Here is a 15,666-nt window from a genome sequence, read left to right as displayed (position 1 = left end):
AAAGTCTGCAAAGGGAGTTTGTGCTGATTTCTTTTAGCCTCACACTTCCCTGAGAACAGGGACTGCTCAACATGTAATGGAAGGGCCCTAGGGAATGAAAGCAAAAAGCACAACAGCCATTTTCCTCTGAGATGACCAGAGCTGAGAAACAGGGACATGGAAGAGCTGCTGCTCAGGGCAAAGCAAAGTGAGCTCTTATTGCAGAAATCTCAGGTGTTGCTTGTCCAGCAGCACTCTCTGCACACAGGAGTTACACAAAGGTCATGCCCACTTTCTGCTCCAAAGAGGTATCTGACCCCTCATCTCCCTAGAATCACATTACTCAGCAAGAGAAAAAAATCCTGCAAGTGATGAACACTTTCCCTGTAGCTATGCACTCTTCCATTATTTATTTATTCAGCTTGTGTACTCTCTAACTGCCCTAAATCCCAGAGTCTGACCATTCCAAGACTATTTGTAGCAAAAGCCAGAGGAAACCAGTGCCATGGTAGGGGTGGTAAGGCCCAGAAAGTGAGAAAGTGGAGTGTGTTCAAACCTTACCAGTGAGATACAAACCTGGAAATGGGTTACACCTGTGGAGCCTCCCCTTCTGGCAGCAGGTGAGAGCAGCAGCAGCACCACTACACTCCTCTGGGGCTGGTCCTTCAGCATCAGGCAGTGATTCCACTTCTCCACCAGGTGTTCAGATAAGGTAACAGTCACCACTCTAACCTGAGCCCTATCTGGCTGCCTTCTGTGATGCACTCGATGGACAAGGGGACAGCAGTGGGTGTTCACCCTGATTTACAGCAGAAACACACTTAGGGGGAGTGGATGGACAACCTACAATGGCAGCAAAAAATGGGGAGGACTTCAATACTCAGGCTTCAGCAGTCACCAATTTGAAATCCTGGAGACAGCTCAAAGTGCAGTAGCTCAGGTGTTTCTTCTTACCCACCTGGGTAGTGGTATAGAGCAACTCAGATGGCATCAAACAATGCTGGCAGAGGATTGGAGCAGCAGAGCCCAAAACTCAGGAGGAGGGAACTCCCATTCAGTTGGATCTTTCCTGGCTGAAGTGATGTGCTGATGGAAAGTTTAAGTCCTGTATCTGAGAAATTAGAAACCAAAAGATCTGGGGCTAACAGTAGCCAGAAGGAACAGGAGTCAGCAGTACCTGCAGCCATACAGGCCAGCCCTGTAGGAGGCTGCACAGCACAAGTGTGAGCAGCAGGTTCAAGGAAGTAAACTCACCCCTCTATTCAACACTTTTAAGCTGTACCTGGAGTAACACACCAAGTTTTGGGCTCCCTGCAACAAGGACCACCAAGACTGTCAGAAGGCTGCAGCTCATGCCATGGCTCAAGGGAGGCTGAGGTGGATTTGTTCAGCTTGGAGACCAAGGCTGCTGGAGCTGCAGTCTCCAACTACCTAAGGGATGATTAGAGAAAATACAGAGCCAGACTCTGGCAACAGGCACATTACAGCAAGTGAATTTTGCACTGAAGATGCTACAAAACCAAATGGAAATTCAGGGAAGTTGTTGAATGCTCATCCCTGGAAATACTCAAAATTTTATTGGACACCACCCTGAAAAATTTCACCTACTTTTAAAGTCACCACTGCTCTGGTCAGGAGGTTGACCCAGATGACCTCCAGAAGTGCCCTCCAACTTAAATTACTCTATGATTCTAAAAACTGAAAAGATCAGTGCAAGTTTCACAGTGTGGCTGATATAACGAAAACTGCCTGTTACCTTATGCTGTGTGACTGTGTTCCAATCCCTTCAGATAATTCCCATAATATCAGCAATATTAAGTTGCTGAAGACTCTTAAGTCTTCATTACCAATGGTCCAGGCTGCACCAGCATTCAGCTACAGATCTGTCAAAAGCATAAATCCTAAAGGCAATGGTACTGAAGGTCAGCAGTGACATTTATCTCTCTGCAAGCAAAGCTGCCAAATTGCAGGCCCTGTTTTTTTACAGGAAAAACCTGAAAACACCTAGTTTGTACAAGCCATACAACTCAAGCCCTGGCCATTTTCAGCTCCTCACAACAGCTCAGGTAATTTCTTTGACCTTTTGTGTCAGACACATGAAAAGAAATAACAGCAGCAGTGGCAAGCAGCCTTTGTAGACTACAGCATTAAGACATGCACCTTTCTAGATATACAAGCTAATATTTTTGTGTACTGAGATTTTGTCCCCAAAGCATGAGAGAGTTTTCCCACAGCTGTAGCAGACCTGTAAGAACATTTCTGTCTTGGCTTTGGCTGGCTTCTCTGCACACGCTTTTATAAAAATTCAAACCCCTAGGATCTGGAGACAACACCACAACTGTAGCTTTGGGTTTTTCAACCACTAAACTACAGGTTTTTCCAAAAGTTAACATTTATTCATAAGTTCATACTATCAGCAATCCTTTGATAGGAATTATGCTCTTAAAAAACAAGCTTAAACAATAAGATGTAAAGCTAATAATGGTCTTCAGTTTATGAACACCTTATCCAAAAGCAGACAAGACATCTGTGACCAGAGAAAAGTGTGGCAACCTCCTTCCAACAGTGGAACAGAGGCTCTCCACGCGGCTACATGAAAAACAGCTACTAAAAACGTGACTTTTGCATATGATTTGCACATTTCTTTCTGTTGTTTGCTCTTTCCTGTGCTTGTTACCAGCAGAATGACCACAGTTGCATTGTAGAGCTGTTTGCTTCCATCTTGTTGTAACTAGTGCTTCTGTCAACACTCTCCACCACACCTTCTACACAGAGAAACAGGAACATGCAATGCAGGTTTACTCAAAGATCTCTTTTCCAGTTGATGGCAATTACATACAATGACTTCATTGCAACAGAGAATGCAGGAATGGTTACCAGGATATGCTCAGTGGCTAACAGGAGATGCTAACCATATTTCCCCTGCTGTGTCACAAATTCTAGGAGTCAGGAAAGAATACAGAACACTGGGATTCCTTAAGAAATCTTGTACTAGTCTACTTCTGGAACGATTAAACATCTGTGACAGATCGTTTATCCACTCCATATGGGGAAACACTTACGTAGTACCGTCGGTTAAAGCTTGAAGGAAAAGTAACAACTGCTTAAATCAGTTTACCAAAACTAAGTGTACATTGAGAAAAAAAAAAAGTAATTGGAGGCAAAAAGAGGGTATGTCTATCTAAAGCATAGACTCCTTCATAAATAAGTAAACAAATAATACTCTTAAATTTGCTAGGGTGCCCGTTCAGCCACACGCTTAACCACAGCTTGCTTTTGCTTTTAACATCACATTAAGTCTCTGGGGAGCAGGGATTAGAAGTCTGTGTCCAATTTGCACTCAAAGCTCCCAAGACTCTGGATCTTCTGTGCTCCATCTTATTTCTTTTCCTTTTGCACACTTCCCTCTTCCCAGGTAGCAGGCACACAGAAGAAAACAATAAAGTTCTGTCTACCTGAGCTGAGTTGTTTGTTTTTTTTTGGATGGATAATTCTGCCAAATAAATAAACTTCCAAACATCAGAGAACAAGAGAAGGGACACAGAACAGTCAAGACAGCACACCTTTGTTTTTGTCAATATTTCTTTAAATCCCAATCCAGCTCCTAGTAAGACTGGACACTACTTACAACACTCCTAGAACTGCAGAAGAATGGAAACAATAGGGAGCGAGTGGAGAGGGAGACAAGACAGCCCAGGGGCTGACTTCAGACATTCACATACACAAGGCCAGCATCCACTGGAGTCATTAAGGCCCAGATGCCCCACTAACAGGAACAAACCCAAATACAAAGGTAGCACATGAAATGTATTTACCTATTTAAACACAGGCAGCTGGTCAAGCTAGAATGGGGAAGGTAACTGCTAATTCCTTGTACTACAAGGAAGGAATGGAGTAAAAAAACCCAAGCCCACGGGCAGGTTTTTGCTTTGTGAACCTCTGTCTGTGCTGCTGGTTAACAGTGGTAAGTATAAAAAAATCAAAGAAAAATAATCTATTTATAGAACAAGTCAGTAGTCTGAGACATTTAGAAAAAAGTAAAAACAAGTCCTTCTTTAAAAATGGATTTACTAAAACAACTGTCACCCAGGATGACCCCAAGCCCTCTGGTCCTCTGGCAAAGCCAGGGGCAACTTCAAACAGGAACTGCTGCTGATTGTACACTGGTACACACCCAGCAAAGCCAGCAGGGAGGGGTTTGCACTGTGAACAGTATCTGCAGACTGCTTGCTGGTATCACAGGAGGCCATGCCTGTAGCCTGGTGATACTGGAAAGTTGTGAGTGAAACTTTTCACAGAAGCACGTGTCAGTGTAACCTCTGAGGTAAGTGGGCTGTCTTCTTTCCTTCCCATCCCTGGGTACAGATCTCAGAAGCTGTGCCCTGGGTGCTGTACCTCCTTGCCAGCTCCACCCTGCGCCACACAACTTCAATGTGCAGGAGTGCAGAACTCTAAGCAAAGCCTAGAACAGGAGAGAGCATCCCTGTGGAAAGGGAAGCACTCTGCTCTTCCCAAGTTCTGGTCTAGCTAGACATCATCAATGACTTCTGGCCCTCCTCAGGACAGGAAGATCAGTTGTTTCCCACTGAGGAAAAAAAATTTGCCTAGTGGAGTAGAGTTGGGCTTCTTTTTTGGTAAACAGAACTTTTGCTGATTTTTGCCATTGTGAGCTCCTCTGCCCTTTAGCTACAATAGAGAAATTAAAAGAAATTCATCCACTTGCTCCCACCCTTATCGTGTAGTGTTAGCTGCCTGGATTTGGAGGCAATTTCATTCTCCCAAGACATTGCTCTACACACTGGGTTGGCATGGAGAGGTGAAAGATAACTTCCAAAGTCACCTCCTCAGGATAACCAGGTAGGTCTAAGAGCTCCAGCCTATGCCCACCAGCTCCAGGCCAGCTCCACTGCCAACATGGACTTCTAACACCCTCAAGTGTCTAACAGCCTCGAGTCTGCTCAGTCCTTGAGAGCAAGAGCCACACTCCAGGATGGAAACACTCAGGTCAGGAAGCACTGGCTGGAGCTGCTCCTCAGGCAGGGTGTGCATAGCTGAGCGGGTGCCTCTGTGCCCTGACAGTGCCACTGCAGGAAGGAAGGCAGCAGCACCCAAGGGACCAGCTCTGCTGCACGTCTGTACATCCTTGGAAGAGAAGCTCAGGAGCTACATCAGCCTCAAACCCCTCTCCTTCTGAAGGGCTCCAGTGGTCCATTTCCCAAGAAGTTCTGGGCATGGAGCAGTTGCTAACTCGTCTCCTTGAGATCTTCCATTGGTAGTTTGTAGCTCAGGAGGAAGGGAGGAGGTGAGGCGTGGGCAGGGCTGCTGGGCCCCTGCAGGGGTTTCTTTGCACAGTTTATACAGATGTAATCCTCGTTCTCAGCCATCTCTGGGGACACCCCAACACACACCTGATGGAACCACTCATCACAGCCCCCATCACACTGCACCCAGTCCACCTGCAAGAGAGCAACACACAGCTTGTTACAAGGAAGGACACACAGGCACAGTTTGTGACAAAAACACCTTCTGTTAAACCTACCAAGAATATAAAAGCTCTGGGGCAAAAATTAATGCCCCTAGAGAGCTTGTTTAAGCAAGCTACTTCAGTTGAATGGAAACTAACTCTTCAACAAACCTTGCCCCTCTTGCATCCTTACACTGCAACAGCACAAGAACACTCTACTACTCCTGAGGAAAATGACTCAGCTCTCCTCAGATACTCTAAAACATATTTAAAAGGCTCAGGGATGGTTACTTCAGCACAGGTGAGTCTCCACACACACCCTCTTAGACTGCATTATCAAACAGCCACTTTTGTAAATTTAAGTCCTAAGTGTCAGAACATTTAATCTACAATACAAACTTTGAGCTGAACCTACTGTAGAACAATTTGGAAAAGACAAAAAATGAGTTAGAACGCAGGAAGGAAAAAACGTTACTGATTTGATTCTGTAATTATTTGAATAAAAGTACATGTTAATTGGAGTCAGTGGGCAGAAATTGATTTGCAGGGTAAAAAACACAGATCCTTCATTTTAATGGCATCCACTGGTACAGCTATAAAAATTGTTACTGCTGCACTTCTGCTTTCCACTTACAGGGGAATGTAAAACTGTATCAGAAAAGCAACAGGAGTGGCTGTATCAGAAAATCAGTAGTGGCAACCTATTTAAAATGAAGTAACATTATCTTCATACAGATGTTACTTTGGTTTGTAGCCAACTACTCCTGAACAAATCTTCCAAAGTGATTAGTAATGGATATCAACAGCTGCAGCTTCAGTCATTACATTCCTGGATCTGCCATTTTTTGACAAGTATGGTATTCCCCTGTTGAAAGTAAAAAAGTACAGAAAAAACATTTTGAAAATATTTTTGATCATCAGTCTGTGTTAAAAGCTGACAATCATGACAGGCAGTACCACAGAGAGGCAGATCAAGTTTCTTTTGTAATAATCCAATCAGGTCTAAAATAATTGATTATTTATCTCCAACAAACAAAATGAACCACTGAAGTTTAAGAAGATCACTCAGCCTGCAACATCACTGTTCACAGAGCGTATGCAAGAAATACAGAAAATCTATTTCATTTAGGAACATCACACATCCCACTCCTGCTCAGGGACACAGTAAAGCTAGGAATATTTCTTTCTGAATCAAAGAATTAATCCTTTGAATCAGCCAATGCATGTTGCACACAGTCAACAGAAAATGGCACAGCTTGAAGAAGTTAAACTTCACAACCAAAACAGAGCACCTTTTCCCAGATTCTAATCTTCCATCTTCTCTTTTGAAGTACCTAAGAGAATAAGGAAGTCCTACAGTTCAACCTGCTAAATCCATGTGCCTACCAAGTACTACTCAATCATCTCTCATTTCTAACCACACCACTTTGGTTTCTCACGGTGCTCAACTTAAATATTACCTGGCACAGGGGTTCTGACTTAGCACAGAATTGCCTGTGACACAACTAAGGGGTAACTCACTTTGTCCTTGCAGGGCCTTTGGCAGTTCTGAGCAGCACACACAGCATTCTCATCATCTGACTCTTCTGCTCCTGACCAGTCATACTTGGAAGGAATATCCAGAACCTTCTTCTCTCTTTTTTTCTCTGTGCTCTCCTTGGTCAGTTCTACCTTTGCCACAACTGCCTTCTCTCGCTTCTTCTTCCGCTCCTCTTCCTTAGCCAGTTTCTTTGCCAGCTTGTTCAGCTCCTTTGTCTTATCCATAGTGAGTTTTAGCTTCTTCTTCTTGGGTTTTTCCAGTTTTTTCAGCTCTTTAGATTTTTGCTTCATATCTCCAAAGAACTGTTCTGCTCTCTCCAGTTTTCGTTTCCGCTTCCTCTCAGAAGAGTCCCTCCCTCTCATTTTCAGTGGTTTTTCATCCATGCTGTCATCCTTCATAGAAAAAGATACACATATTACTCAAAGACACATTTCCTGCAAACCGGAGCTTTGACAAATGTACTTACCTCTACATTTACCCTGATATGGCATGAAGAAATCTAGTCAACAACATACTGTTAAACAAAAAAAGCACTTAACTTGATTTTCACCATACTATAAAAAATTCCTAAGTGTTATCAACTGTGTCAAAGTATAATCAGCCAAAAATACCCACTGGAAAAAGTAAACTATCAGCAAGGGTAAGAAGGCAAAATAAGCAATAATTACAACTCCCTTCTCACATTGTTTTTTAATAGAAGTTGAGAAGATTAATCATTTGTTAGATGCTTATTTTTCATCCGAGGTCAGTCTTGCCTGTAATTATTTTCGAGAGAAAGCAACTGCTGTTTTGGAGATTAAGAAAGAGTAATTGGTGAATTCTTAAAATGTATCAGCAACTCAAGCAAGAAGAGAAAGCAACATCTATTATATGAATGGCTTCCAAACTGGCAGACATTGTAAATATCCTGGTGTCATCAAGAGCTCTTAAATAACAGATTCACATCACAAGTGGGGCTTAAAACTGGCCAGCTCTGTCCCTGCAGGTAACATTCACAGTGACAAGTCCCATTTATACCTGAAAGATTCACTTGTGTAGTCCTTTGTACAAATGGGACTGATTTGATTTCAGTCAATGCAGCTATATACTTTAACCTTAATTATTAATAGATTAAGAACATACTATAAACCAGAAGAGACTGTTTACTGTACACTACCTAATATAGCTACTCCACCCAAAACCAAATCCTCTCCAGATTATTTCACAGAAGTCTACTTATTTTGTATGTAAACAGACATAGAATATATTCAATTCAAAATGGGCAGCTCTGGTCAAGCAAGTATTCATAAAGGTTAACCAGAAAAAGTTATAATGCACACACACTCTACCCGCCTCACCCCACTCTCCTGGAAAAAAGCCTTGCTCAACTATTAATATAAGAGTCTGGCATATTATTTATAAATTGCTATTTGCTGGCATTCAAGCTGCTTTTCAATCAAGCCCCTGCCAAAACCATTACACTGAAAGAACATTACACTTATGTAGTACTTGGGCTGAAAGGTGGTAAAGCAGCAGAACAGGGAGGCAGGGGCAGTTTTGTATTCCACGCTTCTAACTGATGCAGTCTGGCAACACTTGAACTCACCCACTGTGCATGGATGGCATGCAGAAAATGAGACACCAATTAATTTGTTCACCTAACCTCACTGTTTACAGCATGCAACCTTCCATCTTGTATTGCTGTACACCACCAAAAAGCCAAGAAAGAACCAGCATCTTCTGTTCTTCCTGTACAGCTCAGTAACCCCACAAGCCATCATATAATCCATATGGTCAAACTGACCCCTAACTGCAGCTGACAGATGATACAAAAGGGGTTTCACTCTCTGGCTCTTAATCCAACAGCTTGAGTTGAAACTTTAAGAGAAGTTTCTATTCTAGCACACATTCCTTGCCTTTTCCATCAATGTAGCCAAGTGATTTTGACTAGACCTCAGAATCAGCAGATAAACCTGCCTGATCCATGGCAGCTGAGCAAAGCAATCAAGACATCTTCACAGTGTATCAATAAAAAATTGCTACGTCTATGTTATTTTGAGGAAGAACATGAACCTTACTGTCTGCATTATCAAAACATGCTTTCCCCAGTAAGAAAGTTCAGTAACATACAAGTATAATGTCATATAAGCTAAGTGTAACTTTTCATCTTCCTAAATGTTTCTTGTAACTCTTTTGCAGATTCTTGTAACTCTTTTGCAGATTCCATTTCCAGGCACAATCAAGAGGAGTGTTTTCTCAATTAACCTGTTACCTTCTAAAATAAGGTTTGCATATGGAACTACTTGAGAAAACTGTTCTAAATATGGTTAACTGTGGAGGACAGTGCTATGGCATGAGTGATCAAGAATTGAATTTCTGCATCACTTATTCTGTTGTTTTCTGTAACCTACTACTTTCTCCAGGTGAAATCCAAACATGACAAGCTGAGCACTCAACTACTCAAGATGATATTTATATTAATCCACCAACAGAATGTGGTGGGATTTCTGTTCCACACCAGAGTATTTCTCCGAGTTCCCTACCTCCATGACATGAAGAAACCTGTCCTCAGAGGGAGGATGAGTGGCCTGTAAAATCCTCCAGATGTGCTGAGTTTCATCCAGAGATACCTCCAGCAGATCTCCTACCATCATCAGATCTTCCAGCTGAGCTTTTGCTCCAGGTGACAGCTCCAGCACGGGGGGCTCCAGGCTGCGAGGTACCAGCGGGCTCTTGCGAGGCTGCTTCCTTGGAGTGCTAGAACCTTTCAGACAGGAGCCAAGACACAGAATCCTTAAGGCTGGAAAAGACCTCTAAGATTACTGAGTCTGTGCCAAGCCCACCACTAAACCATGTCCCCAGGTGCCACACCCACATGTCTTTTGAACACTTCCAGGGACATGATTCCACCACTTCCCCTGGCAGCCTGTTCCAATGGCCTGAGCATCCTTTTAGTGAAGAAAATTTTCCTAATATCCAATCTAAACCTCCCCAGGCAAAGCCAAATAAAGATAAAAGGAAGAGATCGAAACCAAAAGAAATTAGGTTTTTTTTACAACAAGGTGGGAAACAGTAGCAACTAAAACACACTGGCACAGGTTTATATATCAAATATCAGGAAAGTAACTACAATGTAACTCTGCTGTACATTCCTCCAGACAACATATCCTGTACAGCTAGTGTGGATACAGAGCAGTTCCACTCCTCACTGACTGCTCATCCCAGTTATCTACTTAATTTTATCTCAATGTATATATACAAAGCAAATACCTTGAGAGCAGCTTTTAGAAGCAGAGGAATAGGCGTGTTCAGCACAGAACGAGGGAGCAGTCCACATGTGTGTCACCACCTCCTCTGATTTAATGGGGATTTCCTCATCACAAAACAAATTGGGTTCCAAGCTGCTGGAGGATTTCACACTGGCATTGTCCTGAAAAAGACACACAGAAAACATGCAACATCTGAATCCAGAAAATACCTGCTTCAAAGTCAATTCTACTAAGACTGAGCAGTCTGCTGCTCCTAAAGCCCTCCTCTGAAGCACTCCATCAGAGATACCAAGATCAAAGGTAAAAATTATATCCCTACTTACATGGTGGATGATTACAGGAACTATGGAGATAGGTCAGTTTATTTACAGCTAGTGCATAAAAAACACTTGAAAAGTTTCCTCACTCAGCACCTTAACTATGGTCTTCAGAAGTCAACATGATGTAAAGAGGCTTTTACTTAGCCTACATAATTTACTATTTTGCTTGAAAAGTCAGACTGCAAGCCCATGAAGACTATCTTCCATAAAGCAGGGAGCATGCTGACTAAATTATAGTGACTATAGAAAGAAATAATTTAGGATTTTTTAGGATAAAAAAAAGGGCATTCCAGCACGGTGAGAAATATCAGCATAATGGCAATCAAATGCTATCCTGAGATCAGTACTTTTATGGAAGTCTTAAATCAGTTTAAATTAGGACCAAATACTAAAAAAAGAGGGCTGTCATGAATATTTCCAGGAACACAGTACTGATAGCACTGGCCTGTGCGCATCTCACTGTGTTGAGTAAGACATTGAACAGCTCAAGGTATTGGACAAGACATGACATAAATTTTATGACATAAAAAGAGAGTTTGAGAATGGTAATATCTCTCTCTGTGGCCTTCAGTTGTATGTTTAAAAGAAAGTACAAATTAATGATTTCTGTACAGAACTACAAGTGGGAAATTCAAATTTAAATTGCCCAGATGAAAAGGTAAAATAAATATACTCAGAAAGAGGAAGGTACTTCTCCCTACACAGTGAAGAATTTTTATCTTGAACAATGTCTTGTTATGGGTATCTTATTGTACTACATTAAAGGAAGTTCAGGGCTAACATATAAATTTTAAAATTTTTTAAAAATCATCATTAGCGGCCATAGGCAATACCGGTGCAAAGAAATGAGGAAAAAATACAAGTCAAAAAATGAAAACAGATTGCAGATTATTTGACCAGTGAATGTGTCTGCTTGGAACAAACCTTAGAAAAAAACCTAGCTACTGCACTCCTAATGAAGATTTACTGGAAGAACCATGTTTTAATTAAGAGCCATATAATCAAACAGATCATATTTTCATATCTACTTTATAACAACTGCACATTTGAGAAGCCAGAGAGTGTGGTTTTCAAAACACAGTCTACAGAGCCTTAGGAATTCAGGATTAATTCTACAGGGTCCACAACAAGAGCAAATACATACACGATGCATAATGAGCTGTATCTTTTTTTAAACACACTAGAACAAGTCCACATATCAAAAACCGAAAAAAACCAACCCTTAAAAGTCAACAGTATAGAAATAATTAAATTCTGAGCAACTTTGGGTTTTTTTTGTTTTGGGGTTTTTTAAAATCTTGCATCTCCTAGTTTATACCTGAAGAACTTGATTGGTTGCCTGAAAATTTGTCTTCTATTCCAATCATCTTAGTAGACCTAACAGAAGACGTTTCTGGTCTCTATCGACTTTGCTTAAACGTATTTTTTTATGGTGAACATCCAAACCAAAAGGGTTAAGCATGAGATTTCTAAATTATGACAGTAGAATCATTAAACAAATGAAATTATGCTCTTGAAAAACCCCAAGATCCTGGCAAGCACATGCCATCTTTCTTGACATGTTGTATCACAGCCTCAGAAAACGCCTCATAAAGAACCCTGAAGCAAAGAACAGTTTTGGGGATTACTTTTATTTATAAAACTAAATTAATTAAAAGCTGTAGCACCCAACAGCAATGTATTCTTGTTGGCATTTCACAGGGGACTCTAAGACAAATCTGTGTACTCTATGCATCAGGCTGCTGAGAAACAAAACACTTAAAAATAGGAGATTACAGCACATCATACCTGGAGAATATGCTGCCCCTCTATAAACCAGAATATCTGCCTTAGAAGAATTTACATGTCTCTTAAGATACCATCTTCAAAGGCAGAGATATTATCACTAAAAAGAAAACACTGCTCAAGAAGCAACCGTGGCATTGCCTCTGCCTCTACATATTTCAAAAGGACATTTCAAGACCTTGAAAACACATGGTTTTCTCCACAACTGCCTTTTCTCATGAAAGTTCTTCTCTCAATAAAACACCTCAGAAATTTAACTGCAGTTACAATTTCTGTACTAAATCCAGACACTAATTTTACAATATGATCCAGACATCTTGTCTCAAAAAACTCCACACTCCAAAATGGAACACATGTACTTGCTTTATACAAGGGCTGAATGAAGAGGAAGGTATGAAAACATGAACAAAGCTCTGGCATCAGGAAACTTCTTACACAGCATGCAGTTTTTGAAGGCTGATCTTTTTGCTGTAGCAAAAACTTTCCAAGAGCTCTTCATATAGATTCTTATATTTATGACTCATGGTATCTCTGAATGGGGCATAAAGACAATGTTCATCCTCCAGGCTGTTATAAATACAAATCCCTTTTTAAGTGTGTCTTTTTCCTCAGCATTAAAAGGCATCTTTTGAAATTCAAAAGGTGGAAAGGACTTTGGAAATTTTGCATAAAAACATTACAAAACTTCACAACAGTTGAGAGAATGGGGACATTGAGATAAAAATCAGGAAGTACCTCTTCTGCCACAGGCACTAGGGCAGAGAATATAAACAGCTAGTTTTAAATACAGTAAATATTCTGGAAAAATGGATTAAAAGACAGGTGTTCTGTATTTATTCCATTCAAACAAACCTCTCTGGATTACCTACCTTTATGTCATAGCCATATGTCTCCCTGATGTCTTCATCAGAGTCTGTCTCTTCATCATCATAATCCAAAGTCTGCCGTGGGGACGAGGACACACTCCCTATCACTCTGTTAAAGGCTGACTGCTGAAAACTTGTCAAGTGCCCCTAAAAAAAAAATTAAATATGGAAATGAAACAATAAAATTTCCCAGAAAAATCTGTAAGACCTAAAGAGTTATTAACAAAGAAAACAGTGGTTCTTTTGGCCTGAGGATAACTGCCTGGACATCACAAAAGATACCTGTTACAGCAAGATGTGAAAAAAGATAGGGAAACACCCAAGTAAAAGGTTTGGTTAGATTCTGATTACCTGGTTTTTAATAATGGTGACTGGAAAGATCTAGATATTGTTCTTCAGTGTTACAAATTACAGCTTCTTCACCACAACATGACCTGCCCTCACTCTCAAGGTGAAGAGGTCAGTTATGGTCAGCTATCAGTGTTTGACTACATTCCTTGCTGAAATTTACTAACAGGACACCAAAATGCTTGTGAATGACAATCCATGAGAAGTTATAAATATTGAGAGGCTGGATTCTGTAAAGAGGAAAATGGAATTTGGACACCAAAGTGGGAACTGTTTTACACATCTTGAGGCCTGTACCCAGCTGTTACAGCTGACCTGATGTTTCTTACAGACACAATGCAGAATGATCTGTATCTTTTTTTAAACACACTGGAACACGTCTACATATCAAAAACTGAAAAAAACCCAATCCTTAGAAGTCAACAGTATGGAAATAATTAAAATTCTGAGCAACTGCAGCAGTTGCTGTTGACAATGAGTACAGAGGAACAGACCTGCTCCTGGAGCAGCAATGTACAAAACAGAAGCCAGCCAAAACCTGTAGAGCACTAAACTAAGAAGTTTTACCATGTGTAGTCCTCAGCTTTTCACTGCCCTCCCCTCTCCCCCACCCTTCTCCAAGAAAAACAAGACATTTTGACACACTTGTTGGGGAAGATGAAACAGGAATGCCTAATAAATATGATTGCCTGGCAAAAGATTTTGAGAATATGGAAACTAAGCAAGACTGAAATGTAAGCAAGCTTGGAGATACCTTAGTTACTGAACAACTGGAAAACAATGGTATGGTCAGCTGAAGGTAATCCCCTTTTGATTAAACAATACCCTCTGCTTGCAGACAGGGCCAAGGATCAGAGCAGATTCTGCTAGCTTGGCAGAAGGGGTCCAAAGAGTAGCTTTTAGGGTTTAAAATGTAACACAGTATGGTAATGTAATGATTCTTATAGGCTGTATGTAAATGCTATAGGATCTGTATCTTGTACTAGATTGGCTAGTGAAAATCAGAACATTCAGTACAGAAGTAGATTTATGATATTGTCATGGGAACTTCGCTCTCTTTACACTTCCTCACTCTCTCATTCTCTTTACCATGCTCTTGCCTTCTCTCTTTTTACCACTGTCTTTACTTCCCTCAGGCCTGCTCTGAGCTGTGGCTGGCAGCTCCAAGTAGGGGCCCTACACCCAGGCCCTTTGCAATAAACCACAAGTTCCACAACCTGGCTTCAGAGACCTCTCATCTCCATTCGTCCTGACCGTCCTACCCCCCCATCTCTCCTACAGACACTAAATCAGAGCAAGCAGAGGGAACAGCAAGACCTTCCCATCCCTACCTGCAGGTCAGGATTAGCTGCTGCCTTCTGCAGCTCTGCACTGATGATTTTCTCCGTTTTCTCTCGAGCCGCCTGCTCCACCATGCGCTGGCTGAGCACGGAGAGCTTGGCCAAAGCGGAGGACAGCTCGTCGGTGGCCAGGGCCTGCCGTGCTCGGTCCTGCCAGCTCATGGCTCGCTCTGTCAGGCACTGCAGGGCCTCCCCCTCGGGCAGCCGCACCGGCAGCTTCTGCAGGGACACCAGCAGCGACAGGATGGTCTCCAGGCGCGGCCGGCGCGAGCGCATGCACAGGGGACACAGGAACTTCACCTCCTTGGCCTGCCAGCTGGAGCCCTTCTTCTGAGAGCTGGTTTTGGGCAGGGGCACGCAGCCGCTGTGGAACCAGTCCTTGCACAGCTCGCACTGCAGCATGAAGCCGCTGGCTGTCTTGCGGCAGATGCAGAACTTGACCTCCTCAATTCGGTCCACCATGGTCATCTTGGCCAAGTTGGCTGCCCTGAGAGCATGCATGGCTTCAATTTCCTTCTGTTCCCGCTCCTTGAATACAGCCACCTGCCCAGCAAGGACAAAAACATGTCATGACCTTCACAGCTAAGAGAGATTTCATTTTATTAACACAAGAAAACAGAAAAAAACCAGCTAACTCAAAAAGATCAAGAGATCTAAGCCTAGCCCAAAATTTAGGAACTACATGATCTAATTAAAACTTTATCTAAGATACCTCCTCCTCAGTTGCTCATTACTCCCTAGAGTCCTTCTGGTAGAGATGCTATGTAAACTTTAGA

The 15,666-nt window shown here is 41.9% G+C and overlaps 1 protein-coding gene across 2 annotated transcripts in view; it reads right to left on the bottom strand.

The window, feature by feature from the left end:
• Positions 1-2,353: 2,353 nt before the first annotated feature.
• Positions 2,354-15,666, bottom strand: part of KDM5A (lysine demethylase 5A) — a 51,688-nt gene continuing 38,375 nt past the window's right edge. For both annotated transcript variants that reach the window (XM_054631512.2, XM_054631511.2), the window contains exons 23-28: positions 14,882-15,433; positions 13,206-13,349; positions 10,233-10,392; positions 9,506-9,726; positions 6,965-7,375; positions 2,354-5,435 (exon numbers count right to left, since the gene is read on the bottom strand). In XM_054631512.2, coding sequence (XP_054487487.1) covers positions 5,223-5,435; positions 6,965-7,375; positions 9,506-9,726; positions 10,233-10,392; positions 13,206-13,349; positions 14,882-15,433 — 1,701 coding nt within the window. In that variant the 3' untranslated portion in view covers positions 2,354-5,222. The remainder of the gene's footprint in view (positions 5,436-6,964; positions 7,376-9,505; positions 9,727-10,232; positions 10,393-13,205; positions 13,350-14,881; positions 15,434-15,666) is intronic.

Source organism: Agelaius phoeniceus, chromosome 5 (genome assembly GCF_051311805.1).
Source record: "Agelaius phoeniceus isolate bAgePho1 chromosome 5, bAgePho1.hap1, whole genome shotgun sequence".
Lineage (NCBI taxonomy): Eukaryota > Metazoa > Chordata > Aves > Passeriformes > Icteridae > Agelaius > Agelaius phoeniceus.
This window is presented reverse-complemented; position numbering and strand designations above follow the sequence as displayed.